Source organism: Chiloscyllium plagiosum, unplaced genomic scaffold (genome assembly GCF_037043375.1).
Source record: "Chiloscyllium plagiosum isolate Xiang-an unplaced genomic scaffold, Cpla_swu_hap1 HiC_scaffold_5, whole genome shotgun sequence".
NCBI lineage: Eukaryota > Metazoa > Chordata > Chondrichthyes > Orectolobiformes > Hemiscylliidae > Chiloscyllium > Chiloscyllium plagiosum.
Window position 1 is genome coordinate 14,926,794 of NW_028270143.1, and position 16,155 is coordinate 14,942,948.

Consider the following 16,155-nt stretch of genomic DNA (forward strand, 5'->3'; position numbering starts at 1 on the left):
AACTGTAGTCTATCCAAACTTTACCAACTTACTGGAAGATCTAGGCCACTATAATCATTCATGCTTTTCTCCCAGTAGCTAGCTTAATGGAAATATGTTTATAATTTTTCATAATTACAGACAATTACCTGATTAGCCACTCCTCTACTTCTCAGTAGCAATGCAAATCTACTTCAATGGCCCAGTATTTATGCACATCAGCCAAATATACATTATTTGTAAGCTTGAACTGTATCACTAATTGACATGCATTCAATGCTGCTTTGTTTGGGAGCAGTAGCCAAATTGTCCAACCCATTCCCATATTCAGTCATGAGCACTGTAAGAAAGTGAGTTTCCCAGACCTTTTCTAAAATATGAATGAATTGGCTTGTACATAAACTTAATCAACAAGTCATCTTATCCTGGCAACTTCTGTCCCACACAAAAGGCATTGCTGACCTTAGTCACAGTAAAAATGTAGTAGCATTACACTTGAACCTTGTGGGAAATCTGTTCTTTGGTAAATATGCGAGGCACCTTTTAAAAGAAACAGAATACAGCCTATCCTGGTTCACTTGAATTTGTGTTGGAAAGAATGTGAAATGGCCTCAAATTTGACCACAGTGACGTGACCTTTCCAACATCCACATGGACAGATATGGATAGGTCAGACCAGTGTTTTCTTCTTCCTGACCCCCACTCCACAGGGACATGATTTCACTCTTTCGACAGCAAGCATTGACAAAAAAAGAAGTGGCAAAATATTCACCAAGAAATCTGAACACTTTTTTTTTATCAATAGAAGGATCTCACTTCAAGAGCTGAAGAACATCCTTAAAAAGGTGAATTGAACAGTTTAAATTAAACCAAAGCAATCTACAAAACAAGCAAAGGAAACATTGTTTTATTCCCCCTCTCTCCATTCATCTCTCTATTTTCCTTCAGTGAATGAAAGCATAATTAGCTGTAATTGATTCCTGGCTCTTCAGTTAACTGAACTGAAGGCACGTGGTTTAAATTGTGAGTTTTTAAAAATCTCTGGTATAATATCTTGCATCACAGCGGTACAGTCCCTTCCTCTGGATGAGGAGCAAGTGATTTAGAGAAGATATGAGAAAGATTTTTTTTCCATCCAGAGGGTGGTAGATATGTAGAACATGTTGCACAAGAGGGTGGTGGTGGGAGACACTCTCGCAACATTTACAAAAGCATCTGGATCAGTACTTAAAATGTCGGCGATGGATTACGTGCAAGTAAATAGGATTATTATTGTTTGATGTTTGTTAATCAGTTCAGACACAGTGGGCCAAAGGGTCTGTTTCTATGCTGTACGCCTCTACAACATGTTGTGTTAGACAAGATTTGAGAACTTTGTACTCGGCACTGTATTCATTTTCCAGCTATCTGTGCAGATTACTTATCAAAAGAACAATTCTCTATATGAGGGAGTAAGCCAATGACGTGCTTGATCACGCTGAGAGTAATGTTTTACGATCTTAGTTATTATGAAATCTGTCGTTTTTCTTATTTTTACAAAATATTAAAGCATAATCCTTTCCTTCCTCTACAATAATAAATTCCTACATAACAGTTCCAATTAAATCTCATTTATTTGCTTAGATCACAAATGGGAACAGCTGTTTTAAATCATATGAGATGTGAAACAATCCAGCAAAAAATCGACTAAAGCCATCACATCGCCAGGTTTTATTACCATCGATCACATAAATCCCTTCTTTTGAGCTTGGAAATAAAATCTGACCTTAGACAGCATTTGTACCTTACCGGGCACAAAGTCCTATGAAAAATGATTCCTGTACGAGCAACAATCTACCTTGGGGATTAAAGTTAATTATAACCAATTTAAATCTTGTTCGCAGTAATAATAGTATTCACTAATAAAACAGTACCCAACAGGGCTATGACCAAGGCTCTTTGAGGCAGGTTGTTTGTGCTTTTGGGGAGTTGGCGAGTTTTGAGAAGATTTGTAGCTCAGGTTGAGGTTCTGGATGTAGGTTTGCTCGCTGAACTGGAAACGTCATTTTCAGACGTTTCGTCACTACACCCGATAACATCTTCAATGAGCCTCTGGACGAAGCACTGCTGATGTTTCCTGCTTTCTATTTATATATTTGGGTATTTTTGGGTTGGTGATGTCATTTTCTGTTCTTTTTCTCGGGGTGGTAAATCGAATCCAAGTCAATGTGTTTGTTGATAGCGTTCTGGTTGGAATGCCATGCTTCTAGGAATTCTCATACGTGTCTTTGTTGGCTTGTCCTAGGATGGGTTGTTGTCCCATTCGAAATAGTGTCCTTCCTTATCAGTATGTAAGGATACTAATGAGAAAGGGTCATGTCGTTTTGTGGCTAGTTGATGTTCATGTATCCTGGTCCCTAGTTTTCTGCCTGTTTGTCCAATGTAGTGTTTGTTACATGGTACTTTGTAAATGACCTTAGTTTTGTTTGCGGTCTGTATAGGGTCTTTCAAGTTCATTAGCTGCTGTTTTAGTGTATTGGTGGGTTTTTGGGCTACCAAGGGGTGATGCCAAGGAGTCTGAGTAGTCTGACAGTCTGTTTTGGGGAGTGTTTACTTTAAACTAACTTAGGAGGAGGATGGTGCCAAGATGTGGCTTCAGCAATGCAAAATAAGGCACACAAAGTATTGAGAGAGACAGTTAGCACTAGAATAAAAAATAATATGGTATTGCATAGGGTTAGTCTAAGAGGATACACAATAAGGATTTTTTTATTCACTATTGGGACGTGATGTAGCTGACTGGGCCAGCATTTATTGCCCCTCCCTGGTTGTCCTTGAGAAGGTGGTGATGAGCTGCCTCTTGAACTGCTGCAGTTGTGTGCTGCAGGTAGACCCACAATGCCCTTAGGGAGGAAATTCCAGGAACTTGACCCAGCATCACTGAAGGAATGGTGATATATTTCCAAGTTAGGATGGCAAGTGGCTTGTAGGTGGTGGTGTTCTCATGTATCTGCTGCCCTCAACCTTTTAGATGGAAGCGGTTGTAGGTTTGGAAGGTGTTGTCTGAAGGTCTTTGGTGTTTTTCAACAGTACATCTTGTGGACAGTACACACTGCTGCTACTGAGCATCTGTGGTGGAGGGTATAGATGCTGTAGGTAGTAATCAGCAGATTTTCTCCTGGATAGTGTCTTGAGGGTTGCTGGATCTGTACTCATCCAGGCAAGTGGGGAACATTTCATCACACTCCTGACTTTTGTCATGTAGATGTGACTTACTAGCCACAATATTCCTAGCATCTCACCTCCTCTTGTAGTGACTGTATTTATGTGGATAGTCCAGTTCAATTTCAAGTCAATGGTGACACCTAGAATGTTGACAGTTGGGGATTGAATGATGGCAATAACACTGAATGTCAAAGGGCGTTGGTTAGATGGTCATTGATTGGTGGTGATCATTGCCTGGTATTTGTGTGGCCTGAATGGTACTTGCAATTTTTAAGCCTAAGCCTGGATATTACCCATGTTTTGGTGCATTTGGACATGGACTGTTTCTGTATTTAAGGAGCTGCGAATAATGATGAATATTGAGCAATCATCAGTAAATATCCCCACATTTGACCTTATAATGAAGGCAAGATCATCAATGAAGCAGTTGAGGATGGTTGGACCTAGGAAGTATGCATGTGGACACACAAAGCACAATGAATAAAGTTGGTGAACTCCAGGTATCTATATTGCTGTGGCAATAGCAAAGACCTGGCTCAGAAAAGTCAGGACTGGGTTTCTGAGTGGACAGCTCACCAAGGCTTCTATACAGCACCTTCCAAACCTGCAATACCTACCACCTGGATAGACAGGGATGCAGCAGACGCAGGGAAGCACCACAATCTGCAGGTTTTCCCAAGCCACACGCTGTTCTGTCCTAGAATTCTATCACTGTTCCTTCATTGCTGCAGAGTCAGAATCCTGGACTTGCTTTCCTAGCAGCACTTCAGGTGTACTCACCTCTCACTAACTGCAGCAATTCAAGAAGGCAGCTCACCATCATTCCCTTCACAAGGGGAATTCGGAATGGAGAATAAATGCTGACCCAGCTAGCGAAGGAAAGGAAAGAGGTGTGGGAATATTGAGTGAGGAGAGTATCACAGGGCTGTGCGGAGAGGGGGTCCTTGAGAGGACAGTCACAGAATAAGTACAATTGAAGTCAGTGCTCATGGGCTTGGTGGGAAAATCTGCCACTGAAAGTGTCCTTTTTCCTGGAAAATCCCCTCAAGAGGAGAAATTTGAGAAAATTTACCCTGGGATTAGAATGGAGAGAGCTCCTCTTCCAATCATAATCTGGATCTTGCCAATGCTTGCAACAAATGCTTGGAGGAGTGCTGAGCAGGATAATAGGTACTGGCAGTGAGGGAGTCACTGTGGGAATATCTACTGGGAGTCAGGGGTGTGGTCTCAGGAGCAGCAAGAGTTGTGGGAGTGGATTCTCAGGGTCAGCAGCCATTTTGCTGAGGCTTTGCTGAGGTCAGGAGGAGGTGTCGCAAGCCATCTTTTGGCAGAGGTGGCCACTTGCCTAGGCTGCTCAGGAGGTATGTAGGAAAATGAGGTAGGTGCAAGGCATTGGGGATTGGGTGTGGAGAGGACTGGGAAGCTGCAAGGCAGACGTGGAGAGACAGGGAAGCAAGGAGGCTGCAAAGTGGGTGAGAGGAGAGACTGGGAGGTTGTAAAGGGGATGAGAAAGAAAATGAAGCTGCAAGGGGTATGGGTAAATTAGGGAGACTGCAAGGGTGTGGAAAAGAGAATAGATTCACACCTGTCAACAAAAGAACACTCAGCTAATGGGGAGACAGGATACTCTTAAATCGCCGAGGTAATAAATTATTTGCAAATGAACGTGTTATCTCTAGCATAATGCTGCAAATATTCAGAAGCTACTGTATGGGAAAATATGCAGTAGATGCTATTGTAATGAGGAGAAAGTGAGTTCTGCAGATGCTGGAGATCAGAGCTGAAAATGTGTTGCTGGAAAAGCGCAGCAGGTCAGGCAGCATCCAGGGAACAGGAGATACATTTCCGACGCCCCTCCCCCAAGTCCCTCCTCCCTACCTTTTATCTTAGCCTGCTGGACAAACTTTCCTCATTCCTGAAGAAGGGCTTATGCCCGAAACGTCGATTCTCCTGTTCCCTGGATGCTGCCTGACCTGCTGCGCTTTTCCAGCAACACATTTTCTGCTATTGTAATGAACACTGCACATCGATTGTTAAAATTAAATCTGAAATAGAGATCTGCGATGCATTAATATGTTGGTTAAGATATTCCAGCCTTGTGAAGTTGTGATGAAAACACATCAGCTGTGACCTAACCAATCAAAACGCTGTGTTTAAGGTGGAGGTTTCTCGGTGTAGAGGTGCAGGTTAGTCATTTTGGAAGGAAAACTTATGGTGCTAACTTATGCCTGCTGGCTGTGCCAAATTTAACACTATGGTTTCTAGGAAATTTATGTTTCCTGAGCATGCTGAGGTTTTAATTTAATGTACCATTGATAACTATTTCTATTAATGAAATCTTCTAATTCTGCTTCCATGAGATTTCAAATACCTTATACCTAAACAAATATACACAAGATAATGTTATTACAGAGGAACTTCGATTATCCGAATTTTGGATTATCCGAACAAGATCGCAAGGTCCCGATGCTTGGCTAAACTGTGTTATCCGACATTTGATTATCCCAACATTCGATTATCCGAACAAAATACTCCCCGCCCATGTCAGTCGGATAATCGAGGTTCCTCTGTATGTGACTGGAAAAAAAGGTTCAGAACTATGTTCAACGGAATTTACTTGAGCAGCAGACTTCCAGTCCAAAGAGGAAGGAAACATAGCTGAAACAAAAACAGAAATTGCTGGAGATGTTCAGCAGGTCTGGCAGCATATGTGGAGAGAAAGTAGCATTAACCTTTCAGGTCCAGTGTCACTTCATCAGAACTCCAGAATTTACCAGCATCCAGAGTTCTGTGTTACACTTTAGGCATAGCTGAATCTGGTTTGGGGGAATGAGGGGGATCAAGCAGTTCAAATTTCAATATCAGAAGATCTAGAGCAGATTAATCATAGTACTGTATTATACAGTTTAGCTATGCCTAAACCAAATCAAAGAAAAATGAAAAAAGACAAGGAACAATCAACAACAAAACTACCTAATTGGAGGAGGGTCAATTTCAGTGCAGTTAGAATTAATTTATTCTTTGTAAACTTGAGTGAAAGATTGGCTGGCAGACAATTGTGGTCCAATTATTATTTGGGTATAACCAAGGTACATTCCCATTAGAGGGAAAGGCAGGGTAAACCATGCCTAGAAAAAGAAAGAGGATAAGATAAAAGTGAAAAGTTTGTGGATGAGAGGTGTCAGGTTAAAAATACAAATCAGATTGAATATGGAACATTCAGAGTGGACGTTAAGAAGGAAGTGAGAGAATTAGAGGAGCAAAGAGATTATACGAAGACAGGTTGACAGCTAATATGTAAGGAAATAGAAAAGTCTTCTTTAGAAATATAAAACAAAGAAGTATGTGAAGGTAGGGAGCATAATAAATCAAAACACGGACAAAAAGGAGATATTATACAATTTAAAGTTGTAAGTCAACAGAATCCAAGAATACTGAGAGAAGTAAAGGTGAAAATTGCGGAGGTATTGTCAATAACACTTCAATCTTCTTTAACTACGGTGATGGTGCCAAAGAACTAGAAGTGCAAATGTTAAATTCATATTCAGAAAGGGCTTTATGGATAAACCCCACAATTACAGGCTACTCAGTTTAATTTCAGAGGTAATCTGGGATGAAATTTATAGTCACTTGTAAAGTGTAGATGAATTAAACAAAGCCAGAATGGAAACTGTGTTTAACAAACTTGATAGAGTTGTTTGATGAAATATTAGAATTGGTAAAGGTAATATGGCTGTTGACATTGATATAGATTTTTGAAAGACTTCTGATAAAGTGCCAGGCAAACAGGATTGCCAGTAAAAATGATGCCCATGGAATAAAAGATGTGTCAATATGGAAATTAAATAGGCTGCAAGGTGAGTTTTTCCATGAGTTGATATTAGAACCACTGCTTTCCTGGATATATATTTGTGACAGAGACTTCAGTGTCCAGTGTACAATTTCATAATTTATAGTTAACAAACAGAATATGAACTGCGCTGAACCATTCCAAAAAGATACAGACAGGCAGAATGGGCAGACATAGATAAGATTAAACTTAATACACAGAAGAGTGAAATAATACATTCTGGCAGATAGAATGAGGAAAGGCAACATAAAATAATCAATATATTTCTAGAGGGGTGCAGAATCAGAGAGATGCAAGTACATGTGCTTAAATCATTGAAGGTTACATCATAGGCTGGGAAAGTGATTAGCAAAACACTCAGGACACTGGGCTTTCGAATTGAGTCAGAGGCTACAGAAGAAAGGAAATTATAATGAATCTTTACAAAATAATGGTTCAGCTTTAACTGAAGTAACGTGTTCAACTCTAGCCACTGTAAGTTAGGAAGCTTCAGAGAGGTTGCAGAGAAGACCTACCAGACTGGTCCCAGAGCTGAGGGATGTCAGTTAAGGTAGACTGCAGAACAGGGCTCATTTCTCTTTGGGAAAGTTGAGAGGATGGCAGTGCTAAAAATCATAAGTGAACCGGAGAAATAGCTGGAGAGGAACTGTTCCCACTAGGAGTAGGACGGAGAACCAGAAGTGAATGATTTCAGATGACAGGCAAAAGAATTAATATTATGTAGGAAGTAATTATAATGTACTGCCTGCAAAGGAGTGAAACCAAGTTCAATCTTAGCTTCTGAAGGAACTGAAAATTAAAACTTGCAAAACTACATGGCATGGATGGGCAAGCGGGACTAGATAAACTGCTCTTAGACTCAAAAAATGCTTAATTTGTTATTACTTGTTGCTATGCAGATTTCAGAACATTTTTAAATATATGATTTGCAGAGGAAGTATTATTTTCTTTATCCCTACAAATATAATGATGATGTTTCTGTAGGGATTCACTCAATTACATACTGTAATATCAGCATTTATTTGGATTCTCCAGGTATGCCAGGTATCAAATATAACAGTGCTGGAATGTCTGGCAAACTTTGCAATTGAGATTTATTCTTGCATCTTCCTTTAGATGTTATGAAAATTGCTGTATGGTTTTGCAAAGAATCTTGTATATGTTTTGGTCAGTATTACTTACAGTCACAGAGTCATAGAGATGTCCAGCACGGAAACAGACCCTTCAGTCCAACTCGTCCCTGCTGACCAGATATCCTAAATTAATTTAGTCCCATTTGCCAGCACTTGGCCCATATCCCTCTAAACCCTTCCTATTCATATACCCATTCAGACGTCTTTTAAATGTTGTAACTGTATCAGCCTCCATCACTTCCTGTGGCAGCTCATTCCTTACATGCTCCACCCACTGCATGAAAACGTTGCCCTTTAGGTCCCTTTTAAATCTTTCCCCTCTTACCTAAACCTATGCCCTCTAGTTCTTGACTCCCCCACCCCAGAGAAAAGACCTTGTCTATTTACCCTATCAATACCCCTCATGATTTTATAAACCTCGATATAGTCGCCCCTCAGCCTCCGAAGCTCCAGGGAAGACAGCCCAAACCTATTCTGCCTCTCCCTATATCTCAAATCCTCCAACCCTGGCAACATCCTTGTAATATTTTCTGAACCCTTTCAAGTTGCACAACACCCTACAGATAAGAGGGGGACCAGAATTGCACACGACATTCCAAAATTGGGCTCATCAGTACCTTATACAGCTGCAACATGATTCCCAATTCCTACTGTGCAAACTTCCTTTTTAGTTATCACCTGTTTCGAGAATGATACATTTCTAAATGACCCATTGGGATTCAAAAACACTTGCATTCTCAAAAACTTAACATCAATTAAAATTCTTAACTAAACTGAAATCAAGTGTTGTACATCTCTACCTTACTTAATTTCCATATTATAATTAGAGTGTTGAGAGAATAGGGTTAGAAACAAGCACAGATAGCAAAAGGCATCAAGAAAACCTTTGCTCATGGGGACAAGGAATTTTGTTCACTCTCATAAAATGCAATTGAAATAATGTGTAACAGAGGAAGCTACTAGTTTCATAAACTGATTGAGAGCACAATAATGAAACACATTTTAAAACAGAGTAAGTATATTGCATTAATCAACTTTATGAATTAATAACAGAGCCTTTGTATTTTAAAGTTAAAAATCACACAACACCAGGTTATAGTCCAACAGGTTTAATTGGAAGCACACTAGCTTTCGGAGCGACGCTCCTTCATTAGTTGGTAGTCTACCACCTCCGACGCTCCGAAAGCGAGTGTGCTTCCATTTAAACCTGTTGGACTATAACCTGGTGTTGTGTGATTTTTAACTTTGTACACCCCAATCCAACACCGGCATCTCCAAATCATTTGTATTTTAAGACATTCCAGATATGTTGACAAAAAGTAAAGTTCAATTACAGAAACTGGCCATTCAACGCAACAGAATAAGTGTTAAAGTTCCAAAGCAAGTGCCTCTACCTATCAATCGAATCAGCATATCCGTCTAAAATTCAATAAAAAAGCCAAAATGTACTTATTGCCAAGGGAAGGAAGCAGTAGATGAAACACCCGAAGTGACAAGGGAAAATTGGAAGGATATTGTTGAATGAGCTGAAACATATGTCCATTGTTCTTAGGGCTACCTACTTAGATACAGAAAACACACCCTGTTTATTCAGCCTTTTTCCTATTCATCTGTGCAGACTTGAAGCCAATAGTTAATATTACTTATTCTGAAAGTAATGGATTAACAACTGCTTATTTTAACAGGAAGATGTACAAGTCACATCTTCCACTGACAATGGGAAAGGTCTACCTCAGAATGTTGCAAATTCATATTAAGTGATTGCACAACGAAACATTACCTCCTCCACAAGATGCTGAGCATTCAGAGCGAACAATAGCCCATGTGTAATTGTGTTTCGGAGCTGTTTTATTTTCAGTCGATGATTTTGGCAAGGCATATTCCCATCCAATCCCTGGATTTTTGCCCTGAAGTAGTATCTGGATAAACAAAATAAAGTTTGGAAACAATGTTTCATCACTTCATCTTCTATCATGTTAAGAGTGATTCCTGTAAAGCTTAATCAAACAAATGACCTTATTAAACAGCTGCCAAAAATTGAATTAACTTTTTCCATCTATCAATGTTTTGCAGTTTGCCTCAGAGTAGCAATTCTTTATTACAATAAAACATATCTGAAGGCAGCAAAGTATAAAGTGTTTTCCAATACCAGTTAATGCAATGCTTTTATAACTTCTGTCTTTTTTTTTGAAAAAGTAGCAAGAAATTCTACACGTATTTCAGTTTGTGTTATGAAAGAAAGTTTCTTGTTGTACTGACTAATGAAGATGGGATTCATATGAACTTTCCCTGTAACCCTTTATAAAGGCTGAAAGGAAACATAAAGCTAAATTTTAATGCAGTTCCACTCCATTTATTCCTTTCTACTCCAGACTTTCTTTAAATTAAAAGTGCATCTGACCTCAGCTGGTGAGGTGTCGGTAGGATCAAGTTCAAGGCATCATTCAAAGCAGAAGTACACCTTTAACAGGTCTGTATTTGCTACCTTTTTTAAAAGCATGGTTTAACCTAAGACAGTTGCTGCTCTGATTGTCTAATACAACATAAGGTCATGACTCAGCTGTGAAACGGTAGGGAAGAAATAGGTCAGAACTTCTCTCGAAGACTACTAAGGATTATATGATCTCAATAGAGATTAAAACACACAAAAGCACACATGTATTTATGATAATAACTCTCTTACTTTAAATGAAACTGCAAATGCTTCTCTCTGTTGCACCACAGAACTTGGATATTTTAAACAAATGTCCGTTTTAGTACCCTGGTAGTAATTTGCTTTTCTCAATGTTTTCTCAATATATTTAGCTCCTCTGTAACAGTAGTCTTACTGATGGGAGAGAGATGGTGGAATAACTTCCCTTTTCCTCACCTCTCAGTTGTCCACAACAAAACATATGGTGAGACGGAGTGTTTGAAAACTTTAGAGACTTGCCATTTTTGGCAATGAACAGGAAACAGGCTTACAGTTAAATGTTTAAATCAGAAGGAAAGGCCATGTTTGTTCACACAACACACAGTAATGAACATGCAACACACGCAAACCCTTGCGCAGACACAGTCACACAAACACAGGCATAATAAATTCTCGAGACAAAGCATACATTTCGGCAGCTGGCAGAAATGCAATAAGTAAATCACATGGTCAGGTTAAGATGCCTATTCCTGATGAAGGGCTTTTGCCCGAAACGTCGATTTTCCTGCTCCTCAGATGCTGCCTGGCCTGCTGTGCTTTTCCAGCACCACTCTGATCTAAACTCTGGTTTCCAGCATCTGCAGTCCTCACTTTTGCCAGATTAAGATGCACACCTAGATGGGTTCTCTTTTCTGTCTTTTTGGGTGAATGGATTCTGGAAAGCTGCAGGGTTTCCAAATGAAGCCATGGCCAATCTTCAGCAGAGGGAGTTATTCCCTTTCTCACACCGCCTGGGTTGACTGGTTGCTTGTGCAGGGTTCCATTTGCCTTCCTGAAGTAATGTTCCTGCTGCTCTGTTGATTTCCGGGCTGACTCGTTTCTGGTTGATTTTTGGAGTACTAAAATTTGTTACCTGCAGTTAGTCTTGAACATGTCACCACATGGTCAATACTTCTTTTGTCCACCCTAATGATTCAAAGTTAGAAGATGAATGGCGACTGTGCAACGCTGCTTGTGGTAAACTGGTTTCTCTTCAGCTTTCTTTGTAGAGTGGTTAAATTCAATTTTTGGAGATGCCAGTGTTGGACTGGGGTGTACAAAGTTAAAAATCACACAACACCAGGTTGTAGTCCAACAGGTTTAATTGGAAGCACTAGCTTTCGGAGCGACGCTCCTTCTTCCACCTGAAGAAGGAGTTGCGCTCCGAAAGCTAGTGCTTCCAATTAAACCGGTTAAATTCAAGACACAGAGCTTGGAGTTGGGGACTGCACTCATTATTTTGACTTCATGCTCATACTCAGCCAATGTGGTTATAAATTCCATTTACCAGTGGTTTCATGTTTTGAAGGGTTGATTTTCCACCCAGGATATTTACATTTAAGTGACTCTCCAGAAGTGTGTTCAGACATGAGTTAATTCTATGGCTGTGCAGGAATCTCAGAAGGTCACCTGGCCTTTGGCATTCACCTTCAATACATATTGTCTACTCTTCAAAGTAATTTTTGAAGAATCTAGATTGAATTGACTCCATACCTTGAACGTAAAGAGTATGACATCCTCATTGGACATGACAGAAAACATTTCAGTTCCCTGTTGATGTGGCATTGCCTTCGGTTTCTTTTTGTATGAGATGCCCATGATTCAACATAAGAGTCTCCAGCTTTAAGGGCTGTGAATTTTCCTAAGTTTGGAAGTTTTATATTTTTTAATAAGCACAGATAGAGGAACAACTCACATGATGTATGATAAATAAAAAAAACAACAAATTCAGGAAATACTTAAAATCTGGCAATACCTACAGAGAAAAAGAACAAAATACAGTCAGTTGTGATATAATGCGAGAGACCTACTCTTGTGCGATCTTGCGTTATAAGAAAATCACGCAATGGTCGTGCCATTTAAAGTAATGGGGCAGGAATCACATTACAGCCAACACATTTAGGAAAGTATGTGTTCTACAACTAACAGTCTAAATTCTTCAATTGCGTTAAAGCCAATTCACGTTGAAGAAACATATGATATAGCAGAACCAACTGTACTTCATTCACATAGTCTCTTTCACAACTGTTAGAGGCTCCCTTGTATTTTGCATTTTAGTAAACAACTCTGAAATAATGTCAGCAACATTCACTATCATCAGATGAGGCAATCCACAGGCAGCAAAATCTGGATGACATTTAGGCTTGGAGAGAATATATAGTCTTCCCCCTTGACATTCAATGACATTCTCATCGCTAATTCTCCCGCTATTAACATCCTAGATTTTACAATTGATGAGAGGCTCTAGTGGATCAGCTTAATACTATAACAACAGTCCTGAGACTGCAATTACCTCCTGACTGGCCAAAGTTAATCTACCATTCACAAGGCACAAGTGAGGAGTGTGATGAAGCATTCTCCACTTGCCTTGGATGAGTACAGCATCAACAACACTGGGAAGGTTGACATCATTCAAAGCCAGGTTCATCATTCATCATCCTCAACACCCATTCCCGCTACCACTGAAACACAATGGCAGCAATGTGTTCCACCTACAAGATGTACTACAGCAACTCACCAAGGTGCTTTTGACAGAAGCTAATTTGTAACCTCTACCACCAAGAAGCATAAAGACAGCAGATATATATGAACACTATGACCTGCAAGTCTCCCTCCAAGTTGCACACCATCCTGGCTTGAAAGCATATCACTTCTCCTGCACCAGTGATCATCACTTTTTCAGAGTAATTAGAAATGCGGCTGACATGACCCATGACACTCACATCCACATCGTCCACAGAATAAAGAAATAACAATCTGTAACTGCAAGCTCCCACAGTGCGTAAGTGATTGTGATGAGATAGTCTGTTTTTGTGATAGTAACTGAGGGATAAATATTGGTTCAGACACTGAGGACAAGTCCCTCTCCTTCTTTAGAAATAGTACCATGAGATCTTTATTTCCACCCAAGAGGAGAGACTGAAAATTGGTTTAAGGTCTTGCCCAGTGACTCGATCTTGATAGTACAGCATTTCCTCTGTACTGCACTGGAGTGTCAGACTTGATTTGTACGTTCAAAATTTAGGAGCTTTAACCCACAGGCTTCTCATTCCGAGACCACAGTATTACTCATTGTGTCACTTGTTGACATTAGGTCAATCACCTTTTCTCAAAATGTTAACTGTTTTCCTTTTTACAGATGCTGTCTCACCTAAGAAGTCATTTATATAAATGATCTGGATGTGAGCATAAGAGGTATAGTTAGTAAGTTTGGAGATGACATCAAAATTGGATGTAGTGGACAACGAAGAGGGTTACCTCAGAGTGCAATGGGATCTTGATTAGATAGCCCAATGGGCTGAGGAGTGGCAGATGGAGATTAATTTAGACAAATGTGAGTTGTTGCATTTTGGAAAGGCAAATCAAATCAGGACTTATACACTTAATGGTAAGGTTCTGGGGAGTGTTGCTGAACAAAATTACTGTGGAGGGCAGGTTCATAGTTCCCTGAAAGTAGAATTGCAGGTAGTTAGGATAATGAAGAAGATGTTTTGCATGCTTGTCTTTATTAGTCAGTGCATTGAGTATAGGAGTTGGGAGGTCATGTGGAACTGTGCAGGGCATTAGTTAGACCACTTTCAAAAGTTGATTGGGGACAGGTGTTTGCAGGTAAAGGGATAGCTCAAAAATGGGAAGCCTTCAAAAATGAGATATACAAACATCCACAGACCTTCACCTTAGGGTGAAGGGCAAGGCTGGCAGATGTGGGGAATGCTGAATGACTAGAGAAATTGAGTTTTTGGTTAAGAATAAGAAGGAAGCATTTGTCAGGGCAGGATAGCAGAGATCAAGTGAATCCTGAGAACAGTATAAAGGAAGTAGGAGTATACTTAAGAGGGAAATCAGGAGGGCAAAAATGGGACATGAGATAGCTTTGGCAAATAGAGTTAAGGAGAATCCAGCGATTCTACAAATACATTAAGGACAAAAGGGTAACTAGGGAAAAAGTATCTTGATTTTCAAATTCTCATGCAATTCTCCCCTCTCTGCTATAAGAAACTTGTGAAACTTGGAAGAGTTCAGAAAAGAGTTACAAAGATGTTGCCAAGGTTGGAGAGTTTGAGCTAGAGGGAGAGGCTGAATAGGCTGGAGCTGTTTTCCCTGCAGTGTCGGAGGCTGAGGGGTGACCTTAGAGAGGTTTACAAAGTTATGAGGGGCATGGATAGAGTAAATAAGCAAGGTCCTCTCCCTAGGGTGGGGTGAGTCCAAAACTAGAGGGCATAGTTTAAGGTGAGAGGGGAAAGATTTAAAAGGGGCCTACGGGGCAACCTTTTCACGCAGAGGGTGGTGCGAGTATAGAATGAGCTGCCAGAGGAAGTATTGAAGGCTGGTACAATTACAGCATTTAAAAGGCATCTGGATGGGTATATGAATAGGAAGGGTTTAGAGGAATATGGGCCAAGTGGTAGCAAATGTACTGGATTAGGTAAGGATATCTGGTCCGTGCAGACGAGTTGGACCGTTTCTGTCCTGTATATTTCTATGATTCTCATAGCCAACAGAAGCAAGAGTGTTAAACAATGTGGGTAATGCAGTTTCATACATGTATCCAGAAACTGTCTTTGTCTTAAATCTGTTACAATGCAAAGAAACGCCGATGCAGAAAGCAAAGACCAATACAAGTGGTTGACCAATATGAGAAAACACAACAAAAGGCAAATAGTTTCAGCTACTTTTTACATCCAGCATGACTGTGCAATTATAAATGTAACAGAACTTCAACACAAAAATATACAACAGAATACAGTTTAGTTTAGGGCTCATCTTCATGCCCACTGGCCATGACAGCTACATTAACTTACATCACCACCCGGTTGAGCAACATCTTGATTTTCAAACTCTCGTTTTGCTTCAAAACCCCTTCATCACCTTGGCCCTTCAGGAGCCCAACGTCCTATGGTATCTATGTTCCCGGTGTCTTCAGCATTCTATCCCAAATCGTAAGATCGACACAAAACACAATTACCTGTTACAGCAATGGTTTATAAAGTAAGTTAATCACTGAGCCTCATTAAGATCGTCAGGGAGAGCAATTAGTTTTGCCCGAGTAAAACAAAAATCCAACAAAGCTGTAGATTGCACCTTCCGCCAGTCACAGATGGGCTATAGGTGACTTGCTGTGCAGACAATGACGCATTCTGACTGGCTCCAACACCCAGTTTCGCACAAAGTTCCAAGAAGTATGTGTTTGGGAAGAGAAGCTGGGAAGGCAGTATACCTTAACACTTTGGTGGCAACAGGAGGAGCATTCCTGTTATTTTGTTGAAAATAGATGAAAGCTAAATTTTGTCTGGATTCCACCGGTCCCTTTCAGGACT

General features: G+C 40.1%; 1 protein-coding gene across 1 annotated transcript in view; it reads right to left on the minus strand.

The window, feature by feature from the left end:
* The window catches only part of adamts16 (ADAM metallopeptidase with thrombospondin type 1 motif, 16), a 249,585-nt gene that overhangs the window by 56,253 nt on the left and 177,177 nt on the right, over nucleotides 1–16,155 (minus strand). The window contains exon 17 of the mRNA XM_087986819.1: nucleotides 9,947–10,085. Within this exon, the coding sequence (XP_087842945.1) occupies nucleotides 9,947–10,085 (139 nt within the window). The remainder of the gene's footprint in view (nucleotides 1–9,946; nucleotides 10,086–16,155) is intronic.